Genomic DNA, 18,302 nt, shown 5'->3' on the forward strand with positions numbered 1-18,302 from the left:
ATTAGGAGATGTTTGGGGAACCAATCGCCGCTTTCTAGAGATGAGTCGTCGCAGACCCCCAACACCATTCTGTGATCTCTGCGAGACTGGAGGACAACAGTTTCAGTGTCGTCTCCTCCTGCCGAAGATTAGCTTGAAATTCGACGGAAAAGCGAGTCGTCTCAAACTAGACCCTTTCTCTTAATGTGATGTCCAAAGCATTGTGCATCTTGGTGATGTAAGTTGAGGTGCGCCCGACATGTCTACAATCGCGCCATCACCACCCAGCCAACGCCGCCCAGCGTCGAGAAGGAAGAACTTGTCGGATATTCCTGGCTACTGATTCAGGCCCTCGCAACAAGACGACAAGAGCGATGTCGGCGGCCCGGGACACGCACGTCTGGATTCAAGACAATTGTAGAGCGGCATGGACTAAGCAGTCACACAACTCGCCGTCTGCATGGCTGCCCTTGCGGTATGCATGCCTGAAAATACGCCACGACGGCATCTCTCTCTTGTCGGACTCTGAGCTTCGAAATATGGTCACATGGCGACTGTTAGATCCAGCCATTGGCCACGCGATGCGTAGCCTGCTGGTAGTGGGAGCTCGTGTGTCCATATTGTTCTGCTGGCAAGGTCGTAACCACTTGCTTTTTTTTTTTTCCTTTCTTTCCCCTCTCTTTTTAGGTGTCTATGGAGCCGACATTGCATGTTTCAAGTGCCTGGCTTGGTCAGCTCTCAGGGTTCAGACCAATTGCAACATGGGACGGTAGGGCATCCCTGAAAAGTCGGAGTGGCAGCCGCGTCTGCGATCCATTTCGTTGAGTCTCTGCATGTTTTGTCGAGTGCTGAGACATTGCGTGGGGTGGCCGCGGGATCTCAACACAACCATGACGAGCCAGTGCTCCATGAGACGGGCACTCTGCGATGAAGGAGCCGGGGTTGCAAGCCATCCAGCCCTCGGATGCCAGCAGCAAAAGCCGTGTGCTGCGGAAGAGTGCTGTTAGCCATCCAACTAGTATATGCACCTTGGACTGGATGCTGCTGGATGTTAGGCACACTTGCTGGCCTCAGGGACGAATCGAGTCCTTTTACGACGGCAGCCAGGGGCACTTGCGTTGCATGTCAAAGGCGGCTGCCCCTCCCGGCCAAATGACAGCGCAGGCCCGGGAGCAAAGAATCAATCACATTGCCAGACCGAAGGCCTCGATGGCTGGCCGATCGATTGGTAAGCCCACAACTTAGATCCCGACACGGGCATGGCGCCGCCTCTCAGCCCACTTGTCCCGCACGCCCGCTGCACGCACGATCCCAGCCAACTTGGGAAGTCACTGCATGGCGTTGCACGAAAACAAAATCCTCGCAGGACCCCTCTTTCTTCACGTCCAAACCCCAAGTACGAAAGGGGTCTCGATCGCATGATGAGCTGGCCGTCTTGAGGGATCAATTGCTGTCGACCGCAGGCAAGGCAAGGCATCCGTCCCAGAATCCGTCTGGTGGAAGCCTTGGTGGGGCAGTGTCGTGCGGGAGCTCCTCTTTCAACCCTTGGGCATTACGTCGTGGCCGCAGGCCCGAGCCTCACGAATCCCGGCCCCCGTCTCCACAGCGGGGAACTCTTGAGCTGGGGTGCAATTGCTGGTGGTCTTGGTTGCAGGTCGTCGTGCCTGGTTGGTGTTGATTTTCGACGCCCAAGCTCAAGCTTGTTCGAGGGTTGAGAGAGCAACTATGGAATTTCCCTTTTGACCCCCTCGCCCAAGATAGGTCTGGACCCCGCTTCAAATCGTCGCCTTCTTGGCAGGCAGGAAGCAGAGGAGAGCTCAGACAAAGAAGCCGTTTGACAGCAAGGGCAATTGTCAACTGCGGCCACGAACCATGAAGTGCCTAGCTACGCTACTTCAAGTATGCATGCATCTGGTCTAGCCCTCTGCCAACCCAAAGCTAGTTCGCTATCGATCTGAAGAAAAGAACGGCTCATCTGAGACGCGCAAACAAGACAATGGGAGCTCAAAGAGACGAGCCTCGAGGGGCGCAGTCTCGGCCACGGGCCTGCCGCAGTGAAGCTTGTCCGTCCCATGCCACTAAAAAAACAGCATCCATGGCGACCGGCCGCATGTGGTCCACACACATGGAGGGAATGCCTAGAGTAGACGGCAGCACCCCACGCCCCGAGTTGCCGTCATTCAACAGCAAGGGCGCCTGGCTGGCTGTCTCGTCTCACCGTATGAACATCCTTTGTCGTGTCTGAGCAGCCCCTCCTCGCCCGCGCCTGCCCGTGAGCACAATATAATCCCCTCGCCCACCCGTCCGGTTTCTCCTCCCTCCTTTCTCCCTCGATCAAAGCATTGTCCTTCTTTGCCCAAGGCTTCACCCTCTATCCACTTCCACCCCAAGCCCGAAGGAGTCTTACCTTCACCAATTCATCACAATGGCTCCCACTATTCCCAAGACCATGAAGGCGCTCAGGTTCGTAGTTCCCTCGTTGTTCTGCCCTCCCAATCGCATCGTGCTCCCCTGGAGATGTGGGATGCTCAACCGCCGTTGCGTCAATTCAATGGTCCAATCGCGTGCAGCATGAACTGACTAAGTCGTCTTTCACAGATACGAGAAGCCTGAGGACTGGAGCATCGTCGAGGTGCCCGTCCCCAAGCTCCGTGCCGGTGATGTCCTTATCAAGGTCAAGGTATGCCAATGGCCCCGGGCGAACATACCTGACGAGAGCGCAGCCGACTAACATTGGGGTGTCGAGTAATAGTCCTGCGGAGTGTGCGGTACCGATCTGCACATCCACGAGGGCGAGTTCATCGCCAAGTTCCCTCTGATTCCCGGCCACGAGACCACCGGTGTTGTCGTTGGTAAGCATGTCAGCAGGACTCCTCCCGCGCCGGTCGAGCGTGCTAACGAGTGTGCCGCCCAGATATGGCCCCCGACGTCAAGGGTTTCCAGATTGGCGACCGAGTTTGTGCTGACAACTCGGAGCTCTGCGGCCACTGGTAAGCTGCGTGCCTGATTCTTGGTGTTTTGGTCAAACCGATTGGGCCACAGCTGCTGACGACGTGTTCTTCGTCCAATAGCTTCTACTGCCGCAGAGGCGAGGCCCTGCTTTGCGAGGACTTCTCTGCTCACGGTGTGCTGAACCTGGACGGTGGTTTCGCCGAATACGTATGTCGAATATTCTTGCCGATACCTGAGCGCGCGAGTCAACTAACACGGCGAATCTGTCAATCAGTGCAACTATCCCCAGGGCAAGCTCTTCAAAATCAACAACCTCAACCACATTGATGCCACCCTGATTGAGCCTGCCTCGTGTGCCATGCACGGTCTCGAGAAGATTGCTCCCAAGGCTGGTTCGCACGCTCTGCTCATCGGTGCCGGTCCTACCGGTCTCATGATGGCCCAGTTCCTGTAAGAGAAACTGCGGGTACCTCAATGGGGTCATGAATGATACTGACAACTTCAACAGCAAGCTTGCCGGTGTCTCTCAACTGACCATTGCTGCTCCTGGCGGCCCCAAGATGGACCTGGCTAAGAAGCTCGAGGCCGCCGACACCTACGTCGCTCTTTCGCGCGAGAACCCGCAACCCCAGTGGGATCAGATCAAGAAGGACAACCCCTACGGTTTTGATATTGGTATGGCCTCTCTTCGCTGATATGAGTATTTGTGCTGGGATGAGACTGACAAGATATATAGTCGTTGAGGCTTCCGGCAGCGCCAAGGTCCTCGAGGACGCCATCAACTATGTCCGTCGTGGTGGCAAGCTCGTCTGCTATGGTGTCTACCCCGGCTCTGCTCGTGTCACCTGGCCTCCGTCGAAGATCTTCGGTGATGGTGAGTCTCAATTCTCCCCCCAATCGCTGCGGAGTGTCCGTGTACTTACAATCTGCGTTTCCCCAGAAATCACCATCATCGGTTCTTTCTCCGAGACTTTCATGTTCCCCGCCACCGTCGACTACCTCGATAGCGGCAAGGTCAAGACCGAGGGCATTGTCAACAAGGTGTTCAAGCTGGAGCAGTGGGGCGAGGCTCTCGAGAGCATCCGCAACAAGTCTGCCATCAAGGCTGCCATTGTCTTCGACGACTAAGCGATCCCCCTCTTACACTGGCATCTTGTACTACTGGAAGTATCTCTTCTCTCGCGACTTCGACACCCTCGACTCGGTATTCGTATGAAGACACTGCCGCATGTACGAGGATTTACTGGGCTGCGGCTGATGTCGAAAAGACGTTGAATGTCGCAAGGACAGGCTTGAGGATAGAATTGTAAACGATAAAAAAAAGTAAAATATCACGAAATCTCTCCAGATAGCGTGAAACTGAAGACGTGAATGAGGCCAGAGCACACGGCAAGGGCCAGTCCACAGGACAATCGTTCGCGGGAGCAGAAAAGAAGTAGAATCAAACGACGCACCGCAACTCAAACGACAATGGCAATGATGGAGGTAACAAGTCATGATTCAGCCACTCGGGGCTGTTGGCCCCGGGCCTGAGCGACGACCTTGATGGACACTCATACCCACCATTGGTCACCCCTCATGCTGACCTCATCTACACATGATTCTCCACACTCCATGCATTATGTAAAGCGAACGATATTGTCTGCGGATACTGTTGCGGTTGGCGTCGGGTCACTATGCTCACCGCAGGCTGCTCTTTGTGCGTGGGAGGTTGTGGTCCTTCGCAGCTGTCTGTCATGATACAAATGTAAGTTGTGCGTGTGTTTGGTGGGTAATGCATGGCTATTTGGTGTACTTCTCAGTTGAAAGTTGGCAAAGCATGGATTTCGCCAATTTGTCCATAGTTGAGCCTTTAAAAAGAAAATAAATAAGAAGTCTTGAGGCGGCGGACAAGGTGGAAAGAAATTCCAGGTGATTTATGTGCATTTACAAACACACAAAAACCTAGATAAACACTGTTTTTTCTGTTGGAACATGATTAATTGCTTCAAGTGCCAAGTGCTGAATCCCACAGCCTTACCAGATTGGTTTCAATTAAAGCCAAGGGGCATTAGTTCATGTTCGAGCTGGTCGTCTTGACAACTGCCTTCACTTAAACATGGCCCATCCAGCTGTATCCTGTAAATTTACGGTCTGGGTGAAATGGTTTCATTCGTCCTCCCATGTACACATCAAGGATTTTCTCTTTGCTATGCAAAACCAAAAAGAAAAAGAGGGAACGAAAAAATGGGAAAGAGGAAATGAATTTGGCCGATACAGTGACCAATGCTGAACGCCAGAAAAATAGCATGCCTTGAATCCAGCGGGATGACTTCACAGCTCTGATGCATCTGAGCCATTGTTGTAGACAGTCGCCCATCAACCTTGGAACTGTGAGGATGGCCGAGAACCGGGGGGTGGTGGGTACCTAGGTAGCTTCCCTTGTCAGCTCAAAAGCGGAGTGGCCGTCCAGGGATAGCACAAGCGGCCCAGGTACCTCTGTGCTGGGCTTTGCACGTAGAGATACATATCAGAGCTCGACGCCTGGAGCTCCACCAGGCCAGGATCCAGGGACGCACTGCGAGCGCACTGCGCAAATCGGCCCAGGGCAATCTGCGAATTTTCGCGGGCGGCCCTCAACTTTTTGCCGGCCCAGCTGCATTGCCCGCCGCCATCTCAAGGTTCGCCGACCCGCGCTGTTCCCTCCGTCGAAGCTTCGTCATCCGTCCTCGTTCCTCTCAACCTGTGTTGTTTTTTTTGGTCGCGTCTTTCGTCACCAGCTTTGTACCTCGGCGTTTCTCGAGCGCTTCTCTATCTCAACATTTCTGTTGTCCCGCACCACTAAACACTCCACACAATGGCTCCCATGGTGGCTGGCAAGGAGAAGGAGTCCAACGTGGCTCGTCTCCTCGGCTCTGGTACGTCTATGAGAGCGACAGTGGAGGACGCCAATTGACCATGCGAAAGCTGACATGAATGAACACAGGTTCCGCCGGTATTGCCGAGCTTGCCGTCTTCCACCCGGTACGTCACCATGCCGCACTGCGACGCTCAATATTGGATTATCGCAGCCACAACAATACTGACGAGCCTCGCGGACTAGGTCGACACGATTGCGAAGCGTCTGATGAGCAACCAGACCAAGGTACGCCTCATCAATATATCTACCAGCTTTCGGACCACCACTGACGATCACGATAACAGATTGCGAACGCTGCTCAGCTCAACTCGGTCATCTTCAAGGACAAGGCTGCCGCTTCGGCCGGCACCAAGTTCTTCTCGCTTTTCCCCGGCCTCGGATACGCCGCCGGCTACAAGGTCAGTCCGCTCGACTCCACGTCCGATCAATGCCCTGGAAGCTCATAAGCGCCCACACAGGTCTCCCAAAGAATATACAAGTATGGTGGTCAGCCAATGGCCCGCGATTTCCTCGCGGCGCACTACGGCAAGGACTTTGAGAGCGCTTTCGGCAAGAAGACTGGCAAGGCTATCATGCACTCCACTGCTGGCAGGTATGACATTCGAGAGGAGCTCAGCGTCTCGAGGGGTTCTTGAACAGCCACTAACCTGCGTGCCGCAGCTTGATCGGTATCGGAGAGATCGTCCTCCTGCCCCTCGATGTCCTCAAGATCAAGCGCCAGACAAATCCAGATGCCTTCCGTGGCCGTGGCATCGTCAAAATTATCGCCGACGAGGGTTTCGGTCTCTACAGAGGGTGGGGCTGGACCGCTGCCAGAAACGCACCTGGCTCCTTCGCGGTATGTCCCTTGAGGTCTGTGTCGAGTTAGGATATGAGGGCTGACGAGTACAATCTGTGTAGCTGTTCGGTGGTTCCGCTTTCGCCAAGGAGTTCCTCTTCAAGCTCGAGGACTACAACAAGGCCTCCTGGTTCCAGAACTTTGTCGCCTCCATCGCCGGTGCCTCTGCCTCGCTCGTCGTCTCGGCGCCTCTCGACGTCATCAAGACCCGCATCCAGAACCGCAACTTTGAGAACCCCGAGAGCGGTTTCCGTATCCTGTCCAACATGGCCAAGCACGAGGGTGCTGGTGCGTTCTTCAAGGGCTTGGTACCAAAGGTAAGCCTTTGGCTTTGTGTTGACGATTGGGTATGTCAAGCCGTACCGTGGCTAACGCGGATTCTTCATTTAGCTTTTGATGACCGGCCCCAAGCTCGTCTTTTCGTTCTGGCTGGCTCAGACCCTGATCCCCGCTTTTGACGGCATGATGAAGAAATAAAGGACAAAAACAGCAGGATCGAAGAATACGCAGCACACGAAGCACACGCGGCACAAGCAGCACGAAGCAGAAGGCTGTGGGGGAAATGACAAGCGGCATAATCTGATAATCAGGGGTCCATTGGACGTGTATCAACATCTAGGCGGGACGGGCGTTTTTGACGGACGGCGATCAAAAGGACCAATCTCGGGCGTAGGCATTGGCGTATATACCATGGGTATGTGATTGGCACGATATCTTCTCCATGTCAAGCGTGTCGGTGAGGGGCGCTTGTTAGAGTGCGGAGGCATGGCCGCGGGGATTCGGAGGAGGAGGGAAGAGAGGGTTCCACCATAGCGGAACTGCATGATAAAAGACCTACTCCTCTCTTCGCACCACAATACAATGAAACTGGGCATGATTTATGTCTTAAGCATCGACGCAAAGTAGACCCTGAGCGTAATGCGGTGTTGCGTGTGTTTCCAAGAAATGGCCATCCGAATGAAAATGTTGCGCAACTCAAACGGGCGTATTTTGATTCACCGTGTCAGGCAGTCATGCATCTTACAGCGGGCGCCATGGTGCGATGCCAATGATGAGCAGGCGGTGAACCGTTGCTGCATCTGCACCGGGTAGAAGGCCGCCGACAAGGATGAAAAAACGCTGACGACCCGCAGCCGTGCAGAAGCAGTCGTTGATCGAGATTCTGTTTTCCCAGAGCTGTTTCGCATTCTGTTCACTGAAGAGGGTGCTCGAGGCAGCCTGGGCAGAGCCTACGACATGAGCACCATAGCCCGGCATGGCATCACACATTTTTAAAAAGGTCCTGTCATCGCGGAAGCCCACCTTGAGAAGCACACTCACTATATGCTGTATGTGTGTGGACCGCGGCGGAGCGTCCAGTGCTGAATCCATGGAGCGAGTGGTGCCAGCAAGGCTGAGATCGTCCGAGCGGGCTGGGATGGTGATTGCTCGTCGCTTGTCCAAGAATGGTGCCAATTAAAACAGCCAGGGTCTGCTGCCCGCAGCGGGCATGGGCTAGCGGCGTTGCCCCGGCAGCGGGGAGTGACGTTGCTGGCGATCAGGGATTGGCGCAGCAGGCATTTGTTGTTTGGGCTAGCAGCGGTAGTGCAAGCGTCGGGCGGCAGCCGCACACCAGATAAACAACACGGGGCGGGCCTAAGAGAGCAGCTTCACAGGGAACCGGCCTGAGCTCTCTCCACCTTTGCAAGCACCACCCTCCTCCTCCATCAGGACTGCAAGGCGTGCACTTGCTGACCTTGCCATCAGCAGCATCACCTACCACCTTGCATTTTTCTCCAGAGCACCGGCTGCTACTCTTGTTTTGCGTGCGGCGTTGACTTCTTCCGCGAGCTTGCCTCCCACGGCGAAAAAGATACCCACGAAGCCAAACACGCGGTGCTATTTGTGAACAGGGGACCTTCACGACGCCCTGTGCCGACTCCAAGACATCACATTCCACCCGGATCACTGATTGTCCACGTTTCTGCCCCGGACTGGTGGCATGCAATTCATCATGCCTCCAATCGAGCGGGATGCTCCGGTTGACGTGCAAACACGCCACCACCACTCAAATTCTTTCGACCATTCCCGCGCGCTGGTCCCCATGTAAGTTCCCCGAGGCCAAAGGCTCCATACGCCCGTATACCCATGATGCGTCGCGGCTCAAGATTGACCATTATACACAGGTGGGATAGCTCAGACCCCGAGCGGGCGCCGCCTCCTCTACCTTTAAACCCCCAGTCGCCCAGCGTCAGCCCCTCCCGCATCGGCACCTCGCTTGCCATCCAGAATGCCCACGCGGCTATGACCGAGAGAGCCAGAGAGGCTGCCCTGGTTCCAACTCTTGTCAAGCGCATGACCGTCGACCTCACAGGATCGCCAGAACGTGCCCTCGTCCCGCGGCCGAGTCCCCACAAGCGCATGCAATCGCTCCAGCCCAACAGCGTCAGAGATCTCAGCTTGATGATCGAGGGGTCTCGTGATTCAGCACGTTCTACAACACCACAATCTCCAGAGAAGCCAAAGCGACCGACCACACCATTCGGACCTAAGGAGCCCGAGAAGGAGCCAAGCAAAGCAGACAAGGAGGCCACCACGCCGGACAATTCAGCCATGTCCACCAGCCTGACGCCCGTGCTGCGGCCATCCGCCCGCCGGCCGCATCACAGTATACTCGGGGAGAACACCCCGCCTCAGTCGGCCACAATGCTTGCTCTGCACAGCCACGGCACATTGACGCCAAAGCCGACACCGGCTCAGCCTTCATCCGTTATGTCATCACCGGCGCAAACACCCGCGGCTCCAGCTCCTCGCTCGGTCGAGAGTCCAGCGCCACTCTCTGTTGTCACGAACCAGTCGTCGGCCATGACCAAGACGAGCATACCTACTGCTGATCAGCTTTCGAATCAGATCCTGAGCCTCACGAATATCGCGACTGCACTGCAAAAAGAGATGTCGCAGCTTAGTAGGCGTTCGCGAGACAACGCGACGGATCTGATGAGTCTGAAGGAGGCAACACATGCCCGAGACGAGGATATTCGCAAGAGCCTCCGCGAGCTTGTTACCAACATTGATCCGACTCGCTCCAACCGCGACCCCTACGACAGGAATCTATACTTCGAGCAGAAGGCGCAGTGCACATCGCCAACGCCAAAGTTGGCTCGGCCATTCGCTCTCCCAAGAATTCCCTCGCCAAACAGCTTTATGGATAACGACTCGCTACTCAGCGTTCCATCACTGGTGGGCGGCAGTTCAGAGTCCCCAGCGTCCATTGCGTTGCTCGAGAAGATCCTCCGAGAAATGGGAACCAGAGACGGCCAAGATTCACTTATGGGCCGGCTGACTGAGCTGGCGGAGAGACTGACCGGCATGGCGAGTGTCGCGAAAGTAGAAGAGCTCATTCGCCAGTTGCAGTCCAACCAGGACAAGGCGATGATTCCTGCGGCTGGAGGTCGTGGCGGCGGCGGTGGCGGCGGCACACCGCGGAACAGAAATCTCAGCTTCGACGAAGGCGACGACGACGAGAGCAGAGCGAGAGATCTGGGCCTGACCCAAACAAGCAGCCACGGCCCCTTGCAAATGACGGCAAGATCGCCCGATGTGCTGAATGATGAGGTCCTCCGTGTCATCCGGTCCGTCAAGGATAGCGTGGCTCAAGGAGGAGGCATGACCGCCGAAGTCAAGGCTCTGGTCCGTGAGCTGCGCGGCGAGGTCCTGGGCATGGGACGCGACATTGCTCGGAAACTCGAGGAGGTCGATGTGGCTGCCAGCGGCAAGAGCGAGCCCGTGAGCAAGACACAGGTCTCACGAATTGTCGACGAGGGCCTTGATCAGATGAAGGCTCACATGAACCAACTGCTTAGAGAGCACAGGCGCGCGTCGGCAGCTTCGTCGAAATCTGCCATCGACTATGAAGAAATATATAACGCCATGAGCGCCGCCATAACAGAGACGCGACCTCGGCGAGACAGCGAAACCGAGCTCACCCGAGAAGATGTTGTTCAGGCCGTCAGGGATGCGTGGGAGACGTACAAGCCCGAAATCCAAATCGAGCAGATTGGTCTTGAGCGCGACGAGGTCCTAGCTTGCCTCAAGGAAGGCCTTGCCACCTACGCTCCAGCCGAAAAATCCTCGGATGCTGCAACTCGCGACGATGTCTACGAAGCCGTGGCTCGTGGTTTGGAGTCCTTCGAACCGCCCCAAATCGATGCACCAGCATCACTGTCCAAGGAGGAGATCGTCGAGGCTGTACGGGAGTGCCTCGAGGAATTTGAGTTTCCGGTCGCCTCTTCTGGAACCACCAATGATCTTACCAGGGAAGACATGCTGGATGCTGTTCAGCAGGGACTGAGCGCTTTTGACTTCCCGAGTAACCACAACGCCATGGTACCGCATAGCGGTGGCGACTCTGCCATCATCGAACGCCTTCAGGACATTATGCGATTCATGCAGGAGGAGTTCAGAGCTGTGTCGGAGGAGGCCAAGCAGAATGTGGCGGCAAATGGTCGTGACACTGAGCAGGTGTTGGATGCCACACGCGATGGCATGGACCAGCTTCGAAACCACATGGAAAGCTACGTCGACCGTGTCTCCGGCATGGCCGGCCAGGAACAGATTATGGCCAACCTGGTTCATAACCTTGACAATTTCCGGGATGACCTCTCCGTCCTCGTTGGTCGCAGCGCGGACGCCTCAACAGACGCCCTGAAGCAGGAGATCGAGTCCCTGCGGGATGCCGTCAACTCAGCCCTCGTTCCCCATGTCCCGCAGGTTCCTGACAATCGCGAAGCCCTCGAGACAATCCGAGAAGGAATCGAACGCGTCAGACAAGAACTCCTGCGCCCTCATGCTGGCACCACTGATATTCTCGATGCGTTACACGAAGGCTTCAGCGACCTCAGGGCTACCATCGAGAGAATTGGGGACAAGCCTGCAGATCTCACCGCCAACGACGAGATCCTAGATGCTTTGAAGGCAGGACTGGGTGATGTCCGTACAGAGATTGACTCTTTGCGGGACAACGGCAATGATAGAGCGCTGGCCACCATCGAGCCTGTCACCAGTAACGCTATGATCCCCATGGACATCTTGAAGCAAGATGACATCAAGAACCTCGAAGTTATGATGACGCAGCTTCAAACAAAGGTCGACGCCATGGATGGCCAGGCACAATCAGGCGCCGGCGAAGGCACTGTCAAGGTTGACCTCACAGATGTGGAAGATCTCCTTCGCGACGTTCAAGGCAAGGTTTCGAGCATGGCAACATCGGAGATCGAAGAGACTCTCCGAAAACTGCAGGTCTCTATCGCCGGCATGGAGGACACAATCGCCAACCTGCCAGCCAAGGATGGCTCGAGAGAAGTTGCAGTCACGACAACTGAGACGACCGAGGATCCAGTCGAGGAGAAGACTGAGAAGAAGGAGGTCGACAGCACTGATGGTGTAAAGCCTCTTGTAAATCCTGACGATGTCGCCACGAAAGAGGATGTGCAGGCCATCGAGACTATTCTGCGCAACACCAAGGCACGCATCGAAGACGCCATTGACGGCGAGCAGGCAGTCAGGAAGGACCACGTTGATGCAATCGAGGCGCTTGTCCTCGAAGCCAAGGACACCCTCAGCAGTGTTGTGGCGGAGCTGGAGGCTGTCACTCGCAAGGACGATCTCGTCTCTTTAGAGTCGCTTGTCACACAGATCAATGTCTCTTTCGACGAGATGAAGGAGCGTGCCGAAAAATCGCTCGAGGACCCGGAGAAGGTCACCAAGACCGACATGGAGGCCATCGAAACCTCAATCTTGAACCTCAAGGCTATGGTCGAGCACATATCTGGTGCAGACCTTGCAGCGCTCCCCACCAAGGATGATCTCAAGACTGTTGAGAACATGATCACTGAGATGAAGGACTCTGCCGCCACTGCCGCGGAGGCGTCATCAAAAGCCCTCGTCGCGAAGGATGCCGAGCTCGACACCGTTGGTGAACGGGTGTTGGAAGTCAAGTCATTCCTTGAAGAGTTCAAGAGTCTTATCAACGACAAGCTCGAGTCAGGTGTCGTCGGTGTTGAAGCCCTGGGCAAGGTCCTTGAAGGCATGAGCGAAGCGATGACTGCGAACGGCAGTGTTGGCAATGACTTGAAGGAGATGCTCGAGCTGATGAAAACCGAATTTGAGGAGACCAAGTCCGGTGTCATTGGTGCCAAGATGGACACCGATGAGAAGTTCCAGCAAACGACCGACACTCTAAGCGCGAAGATTGACGAGAAGATCGGAGAGCTCGTCACCAAATACGACGAGTTCCAGCTCGTCCTCGACGATCGCGCTACAGCCGGCGAAGCGCGGGACCTCGAGATGGATGCCGCCGTCTCCGGCACGAAGGTGATTGCCGAGGAGCTCAAGACTTTGGTTGACACTCTGGGTACTGCCGTCACTGAGTCGCTTGAGAAGATGGAGCTGGCTTCCCAGACGGTGTTCGAAAAGACTGAATTGCTATATAGCAAGACGGACGAGAACCATATCGACAACAAGACAGAGCATCAGACAACACGGGACCAGGTCCAGGTTGCCATTTCAGGGATCGAAGAGCTTCAGGGCAATATTGGGGAGGTGCAGCCCCAGATCCTCGAGTCTGTCAAGGAAATCCTGGTGATGGTTGGCCAGAACTTTGAGAACACCAAGCTGTCCATCGTGGACATCCAGCAGAAAATTGAGGACAACAAGCCTGAGCCGCTCATGCTTCCTCCGCCACCAGAAAAGTACGACGACACGGAGGTGGTGACTAGGCTTGACAAGCTCATCGAAGCCAAGTATGACGATACAGAAGTCCATGCCAAGCTCGATACCCTGGCGACTCACAAGTACGACGATGCCGAGCTCCGTGCCAAGATCCAGGAGCTCATCGACGGCAAGTACGATGATGCTGATCTGCGCACCCGCCTTGACGCTCTGCTTGACGGCAAGTATGATGATAGCGAGGTGCAGTCAAAGCTTGATGCTTTGATTGAAGCCAGGTACGATGATGCCAATGTGCACACAAAGCTCGATGCCATTATCGACAGCAAGTACGACGATGCGAATGTGCATACAAAGCTGGATGCATTGATCGACGGGAAATACGATGATGCCAACGTGCATACAAAGCTCGACGCATTGATCGACGGCAGATACGACGACTCAAATGTGCACACCAAGCTCGATGCATTGATCGATGGCAAATATGACGATTCGAATGTGCACACCAAGCTCGATGCCATTATCGACAGCAAGTACGACGACTCAAATGTGCACACCAAGCTTGATGCCATTATCGATGGCAAATACGATGATTCAAATGTGCATACGAAGCTAGACTCATTGATCGATGGAAAATACGATGATTCGAATGTCCACACCAAGCTTGATGCCATCTTGGATGGCAAGTACGATGATAGCGAGGTCAAGGCCAAGTTGGACAACATCTTTGAGTCACGCTACGATGACAGCGAAGTTCGCGCGAAGCTGGATGCCATTGACGAGAAGTGCGACAGCTCAGCGGTCCACGGCAAGCTGGACGACATCATCGAAAAATCAAGCCAGACAGAGCTCCACACAAAACTTGACAAACTTGTCGACTACACTGATGTCGCCGACAAGGCTTTTGCTCAGCTTCAGACGATTGACCGGGTCCATGCACAGGTCACTCAGACGGCTGCTGAACTGACTGCATTCCTCAGTTCCGAGCGTCAGCGCATTGCTGACGATCATGCGGAGAGGGAGAAGGCTCTTGAGGAGACCACTCTCGCATTGGAACGTCAGCGTGCGGAGCAGCTCCATGTCGAGGTTGTCCTTGCAGATTTGAGAGACGAGGAGGCACGCCTGCGGGAGTCTATCATGTCTCTCAAATCTGAGAACGACTCGCTGAGCCGCCAGCGAACCAGGCTCACTGCTGATGTCTCCTCGCTTGAGACGGCTCTTGACATCCGCCGTGAAGAGCTCCATGCGATGGAAGGACGTGCGGAAGGACTGGAGCGCCGTATCCTTCAGGGCGTTCTTGACCATTCTCGATCACTCCTGATGACCAAGTCTGCTCCTAAGGGGCGCGACACAATGAGTCGCAAGCGGGTGCCTGGTGCTAGGTCCAGCCTGTCGCCTGCTGACATCGAGGCGCAGAAGCAGGAGACCACACCTAAGCCTAAGACTCCTTCTCGTAATATGGTCAATATGGCTGTCACAGGCAGCAGGACAAGCTTGGCTCCTCCCAGTCCGGCTAGTGCCAGCCGAAGAATCGCCAGCCTTAGCCAGATTACCAGCAATGTCCCTACTGGAGGCTTCAAGCGCAGTCAGAGTGTGCGTACACCTGGTGGTGCTGGTCTGAGAAAGCGAAGCTGGGCCGGAAGTCAACCGGGGCGCGGCCTTGACGATCTCGACAAGGAGAACATGGGCCTCGTGAGGGAAGCCGAGGAGGAATCACAGACTGCGACCCCGGAACCCACTCAAACGCCCCGTGCTGCAAGCATCAACAAGAGCAATACCGTCCTTGCGCTAACGCCGGCTGAAGAAGACGAGGAGATCATCGAAGTAGACGATGTTGGCGAAGATCTTGCGGACAGTGACGACGGTGCCAGCGAGACGGGCACGCTACGTAGATCGAGTTTGGGCACGACAGTCATCACGGGCACCGACACAAGCGGCGCCTACGACGACGAGACGGATAGCTACTACTCAGATGAACAAAGCGACTGGACAGAGAGCAATGTAGGCACCGAGAGCATGGTATCCGACAGCGTGGCGGACACGGAAAGTATAGCAGGGGAAGGCGCCGTGGTGGTGTACAATGGTTGAGATGCTCACGAAGTATTGATGGGCTTGAGGATGGTATGATTGTATGTCTGTTTCATGGCTCAGCGGTGTTATTGGGATCATCTTTTGTTTTTCATGGGGTTATTGGCCAAGGGTCATGATGCTTTTGTACTGAGACGATGTTTAAACTTGTTTCCTTTAATGTGTATGAAACCGCAAGAGGACGATCTTGCAAAGTTCAAATAATTCCACTTGCGACCTGGTGCTGTCTGTCTTGGTACGCCTTGATGTTCTGGCACCTGCCTGACTATCGGAACTTTGTTCTTACATGAAAACTTGCGAAGTGTGCTTCACCATTCATGCCCAGCTTTTATTTTCACTTTGTCACCTAGTGGTTTTATCCTTACACATCATCTTACATAATTTTTGTCTATTTGCCCACCTTGAGCCGAGAAGATGAGTCGCATACTAGGGCAACTCTTTTCCTTTCTTTCCCCCTCTCAACCATAATCTCTAGCTTTGCTTGAAGTGGCATGAATCCTAGCTGTCGTCGGATCCCAAGCTGCCTCCCCCACGATCACCATCCATGCGCGCCAAGAAAAGAGAAACTTGAAAACACTTTCATGGCCTCGCCTTCTTGAGTCCCAGCTTTTCCTTGCCGTCCATCCACTGCCTCAGCACGTGGGGGACAGTGACGGTCTTTGTCTGCTCGTCCCAGCCGTTCTCCAGGATCGCGGCGAGCACGCGGGGCACGGCGAGCGCGGTGCCGTTGACCGTGTAAGGGAAACCCAGCTTCCCGCCGCCGCCGCCACCCTCGGAAGAAGAAGCGGAAGTGGCCCCGCGGACGCGCGTGGCGAGCCGGCGGGCCTGGTAGTCGGTGCAGATGCTGGCGCTGGTGACCTCACCGAAGCCCGCGCCAGCGAGGGCGACGCGGGAGGGGAAGAAGGCCTCAATGTCGCACTTGCGGCTGGCGCTTGCTCCGAGGTCGGCCGTGGGCATCTCGAGGACGCGGCAGTGCAGGTCGAGCGACTGCAGGATCTCGGTCTGGATGTCGAGCATCTCGTCAAAGACGTCGGTGGCCTCGTCCTCGTCCGGCAGGGTCCAGGCAAACATCTCGACTTTGGTGAACTCGTGGACCCGGTAGAGGCCCTTTGTGTCGGCCCCCCTCGCGCCGGCCTCGGCCCGGTAGCACCGCGACACGGCGACGCGCTTGAGCGGCATGGCCTCGGCGTCGAGCGTCGTGTCGGCCTTCATGCCGGCCAGGGGGATCTCGGCGGTCGCGGTGAGGCTGAGCTCCGGCTTGCCCCGGGCGGCGTCGCCGGCGGACTGCGCGAGCGTGTAGATCTGCTGCTCGCCGTTGGCGTCGCGGGGCTGGAACCCGCAGGCGGCGGTGATGTGGCTGTAGACGATGCTCGGGGGCGAGACCTGCGTCCAGCCGTGCTTGGTCACGACGGCCAGGGCGTACGCGATGAGGGCCTGCTCCAGCTGCGCGCCCTCGTCGACCAGGTAGTACCACCCCCAGCCGCTCGTGGTCGCCGCGCCGGCAAAGTCGAGCAGCCCCAGCTCGGAGCCAATGTGCACGTGGGACCGCCATATGCCGTCCGAGGCGGCCGTGTCGTGCGGGTGCTCGTTGATGGTGGTGAGCAGGCGCGGCTCCTCGCCCCGGGGAGAGTGCTCGCTGGTCAGGTTTGGCAGCAGGATCGCCAGGTCCTCCATCTCCCGCGTGAAGCCGGCCTCCCTGGCCTCAATGGCGGACAGCTGGTCCTTGAGCGCGCGTGCCTCGCCCAGCAGCTCGTCCTTGCTCATGGCCTGCACGCGGCGGGCCTCGTCGATGCGCTGCTGGTTGTCCCCGGAGTCGCCGTCGCGCTGGATGCTCTTTGGGTTGGCAATCTGCCGACGCAGGACGTTGGAGCGCTCTCGCAGCGACCGGGCGTCGCGCTGGCACGCCTGCCATTGCTCAAACAGGCCGTTGATCCGCGCCGGGTACTCGGCCTGCGCCTTGTAGTTGCGCTCGAGGCAGTTGGCGGCGTACAGCTCCGGGTTCTGCCGGATGTGCTTGATGTCAATGTGTGCCTTGGGCGCGTTGGCGGACCGTGCCGGTGCGTGGGCTGGCGAGGACGATTCAGAGACCGGTGCCACAGAGGCACGGCGAGCCGAGCTACTGCTGTGAAGCTGCCGGATGCTCGACGAGATTGCAGGTGGCCGCCACGGGCGCAGCTGTCGTGGTGTTGCGAGCCGGCACTGAACACATACGAATGCCGCCCTGGCGGGTGCCATTGTTGCCGTCTTTAGCTGCCTCGACGTGGCAGTCGAGTCATGGATCCAGAGCTGTAGATCCTTTGGAATGTGAAGCCATCACCAGGGCGGCAGAGCTTCTTCTTTTGCATTAGACTAGCTTGCTATGTGGGAGAGCTGTAGTGGCGGTGGACCCACCAACTTCTCATCACTCACTGACAGGGGCTGTCAATGGCAGCTCCCTCCCCTGTCCGTAGCACTATACTTGCACCGTACCAGGCAGGCAGGCACCTCTATGCAGTGTAAGTCACGAATACAGTCTTCCACATGCAACATGCAGTAGTGATCCTGGGTAAGAAATCCTTCAAATGACTATATGGGGTATCATAACCAACCTGCTATACCATGTTGGAACAACCAACCAGAACAATGCTACCGCCAGTACATGCTACAGTACCCAAGCGCTTATCTTATGCAAAACGTGCCTCTCCTCCCGGCACACACGTCCTCACCGAGCAAAAGACACCCTCAGGTTCTTCCGTGCTGCTCGGCTCCCCTGGCCGCCAAGAGCAGATCCTCTCATAGATGATTCGTGCGTGTCTGGATGCCATGACCTTCGAGGAACCGGCCCGAGCGGCGTCGTCGTCA

The 18,302-nt window shown here is 56.2% G+C and overlaps 5 protein-coding genes across 5 annotated transcripts; 3 read left to right on the plus strand and 2 right to left on the minus strand.

Moving 5' to 3' along the window:
- Positions 1-2,314: 2,314 nt before the first annotated feature.
- Positions 2,315-4,074, plus strand: B0I36DRAFT_9669 (chaperonin 10-like protein). Its single transcript, XM_046163662.1, has 9 exons — positions 2,315-2,442; positions 2,578-2,659; positions 2,732-2,831; positions 2,894-2,969; positions 3,051-3,138; positions 3,206-3,381; positions 3,440-3,606; positions 3,668-3,805; positions 3,872-4,074. Exons 1-9 carry the CDS (start codon positions 2,405-2,407, stop codon positions 4,057-4,059), a joined length of 1,053 nt encoding a protein of 350 aa, XP_046018442.1. The 5' UTR covers positions 2,315-2,404; the 3' UTR covers positions 4,060-4,074.
- Positions 3,783-4,476, minus strand: B0I36DRAFT_9678 (uncharacterized protein). The gene is made up of 2 exons (XM_046163665.1): positions 3,855-4,476; positions 3,783-3,794 (listed from the first exon to the last, which is right to left on the minus strand). Exon 1 carries the CDS (start codon positions 4,426-4,428, stop codon positions 4,090-4,092), a length of 339 nt encoding a protein of 112 aa, XP_046018443.1. The 5' UTR covers positions 4,429-4,476; the 3' UTR covers positions 3,783-3,794; positions 3,855-4,089.
- A 1,062-nt stretch (positions 4,477-5,538) lies between these two features.
- On the plus strand, positions 5,539-7,563 carry B0I36DRAFT_280834 (mitochondrial carrier domain-containing protein). The gene is made up of 8 exons (XM_046151479.1): positions 5,539-5,828; positions 5,897-5,934; positions 6,014-6,055; positions 6,115-6,228; positions 6,289-6,422; positions 6,491-6,668; positions 6,731-6,985; positions 7,059-7,563. The coding sequence occupies exons 1-8, from the start codon at positions 5,768-5,770 to the stop codon at positions 7,143-7,145; spliced, it is 909 nt and encodes a 302-aa protein (XP_046018444.1). The 5' UTR covers positions 5,539-5,767; the 3' UTR covers positions 7,146-7,563.
- A 1,098-nt stretch (positions 7,564-8,661) lies between these two features.
- B0I36DRAFT_426848 (uncharacterized protein) lies at positions 8,662-15,461 on the plus strand (the record flags this gene model as incomplete). The annotated part of the gene is made up of 2 exons (XM_046162404.1): positions 8,662-8,753; positions 8,834-15,461. The coding sequence occupies 2 exons, from the start codon at positions 8,662-8,664 to the stop codon at positions 15,459-15,461; spliced, it is 6,720 nt and encodes a 2,239-aa protein (XP_046018445.1).
- A 579-nt stretch (positions 15,462-16,040) lies between these two features.
- On the minus strand, positions 16,041-17,696 carry B0I36DRAFT_357699 (putative mitochondrial serine--tRNA ligase; the record flags this gene model as incomplete). The annotated part of the gene is made up of 1 exon (XM_046157843.1): positions 16,041-17,696. The coding sequence occupies one exon, from the start codon at positions 17,694-17,696 to the stop codon at positions 16,041-16,043; it is 1,656 nt and encodes a 551-aa protein (XP_046018446.1).
- Between the last annotated feature and the right edge of the window lie 606 nt (positions 17,697-18,302).

This window comes from Microdochium trichocladiopsis, assembly GCF_020744255.1.
Source record: "Microdochium trichocladiopsis strain MPI-CAGE-CH-0230 chromosome Unknown B0I36scaffold_1, whole genome shotgun sequence".
Lineage (NCBI taxonomy): Eukaryota > Fungi > Ascomycota > Sordariomycetes > Xylariales > Microdochiaceae > Microdochium > Microdochium trichocladiopsis.

Coding starts and splice junctions, on each gene's coding strand:
- B0I36DRAFT_9669 (XM_046163662.1), top strand. CDS start 2,405: ATGGCTCCCACTATTCCCAAGACCATGAAGGCGCTCAG. Junction 2,970..3,050: donor TCGGAGCTCTGCGGCCACTG/GTAAGCTGCGTG, acceptor TTCGTCCAATAG/CTTCTACTGCCGCAGAGGCG. Junction 3,607..3,667: donor CCCCTACGGTTTTGATATTG/GTATGGCCTCTC, acceptor CAAGATATATAG/TCGTTGAGGCTTCCGGCAGC.
- B0I36DRAFT_9678 (XM_046163665.1), bottom strand. CDS start 4,428: ATGACTTGTTACCTCCATCATTGCCATTGTCGTTTGAGTTGCGGTGCG.
- B0I36DRAFT_280834 (XM_046151479.1), top strand. CDS start 5,768: ATGGCTCCCATGGTGGCTGGCAAGGAGAAGGAGTCCAACGTGGCTCGT. Junction 5,935..6,013: donor AGCTTGCCGTCTTCCACCCG/GTACGTCACCAT, acceptor CTCGCGGACTAG/GTCGACACGATTGCGAAGCG. Junction 6,056..6,114: donor TGATGAGCAACCAGACCAAG/GTACGCCTCATC, acceptor TCACGATAACAG/ATTGCGAACGCTGCTCAGCT.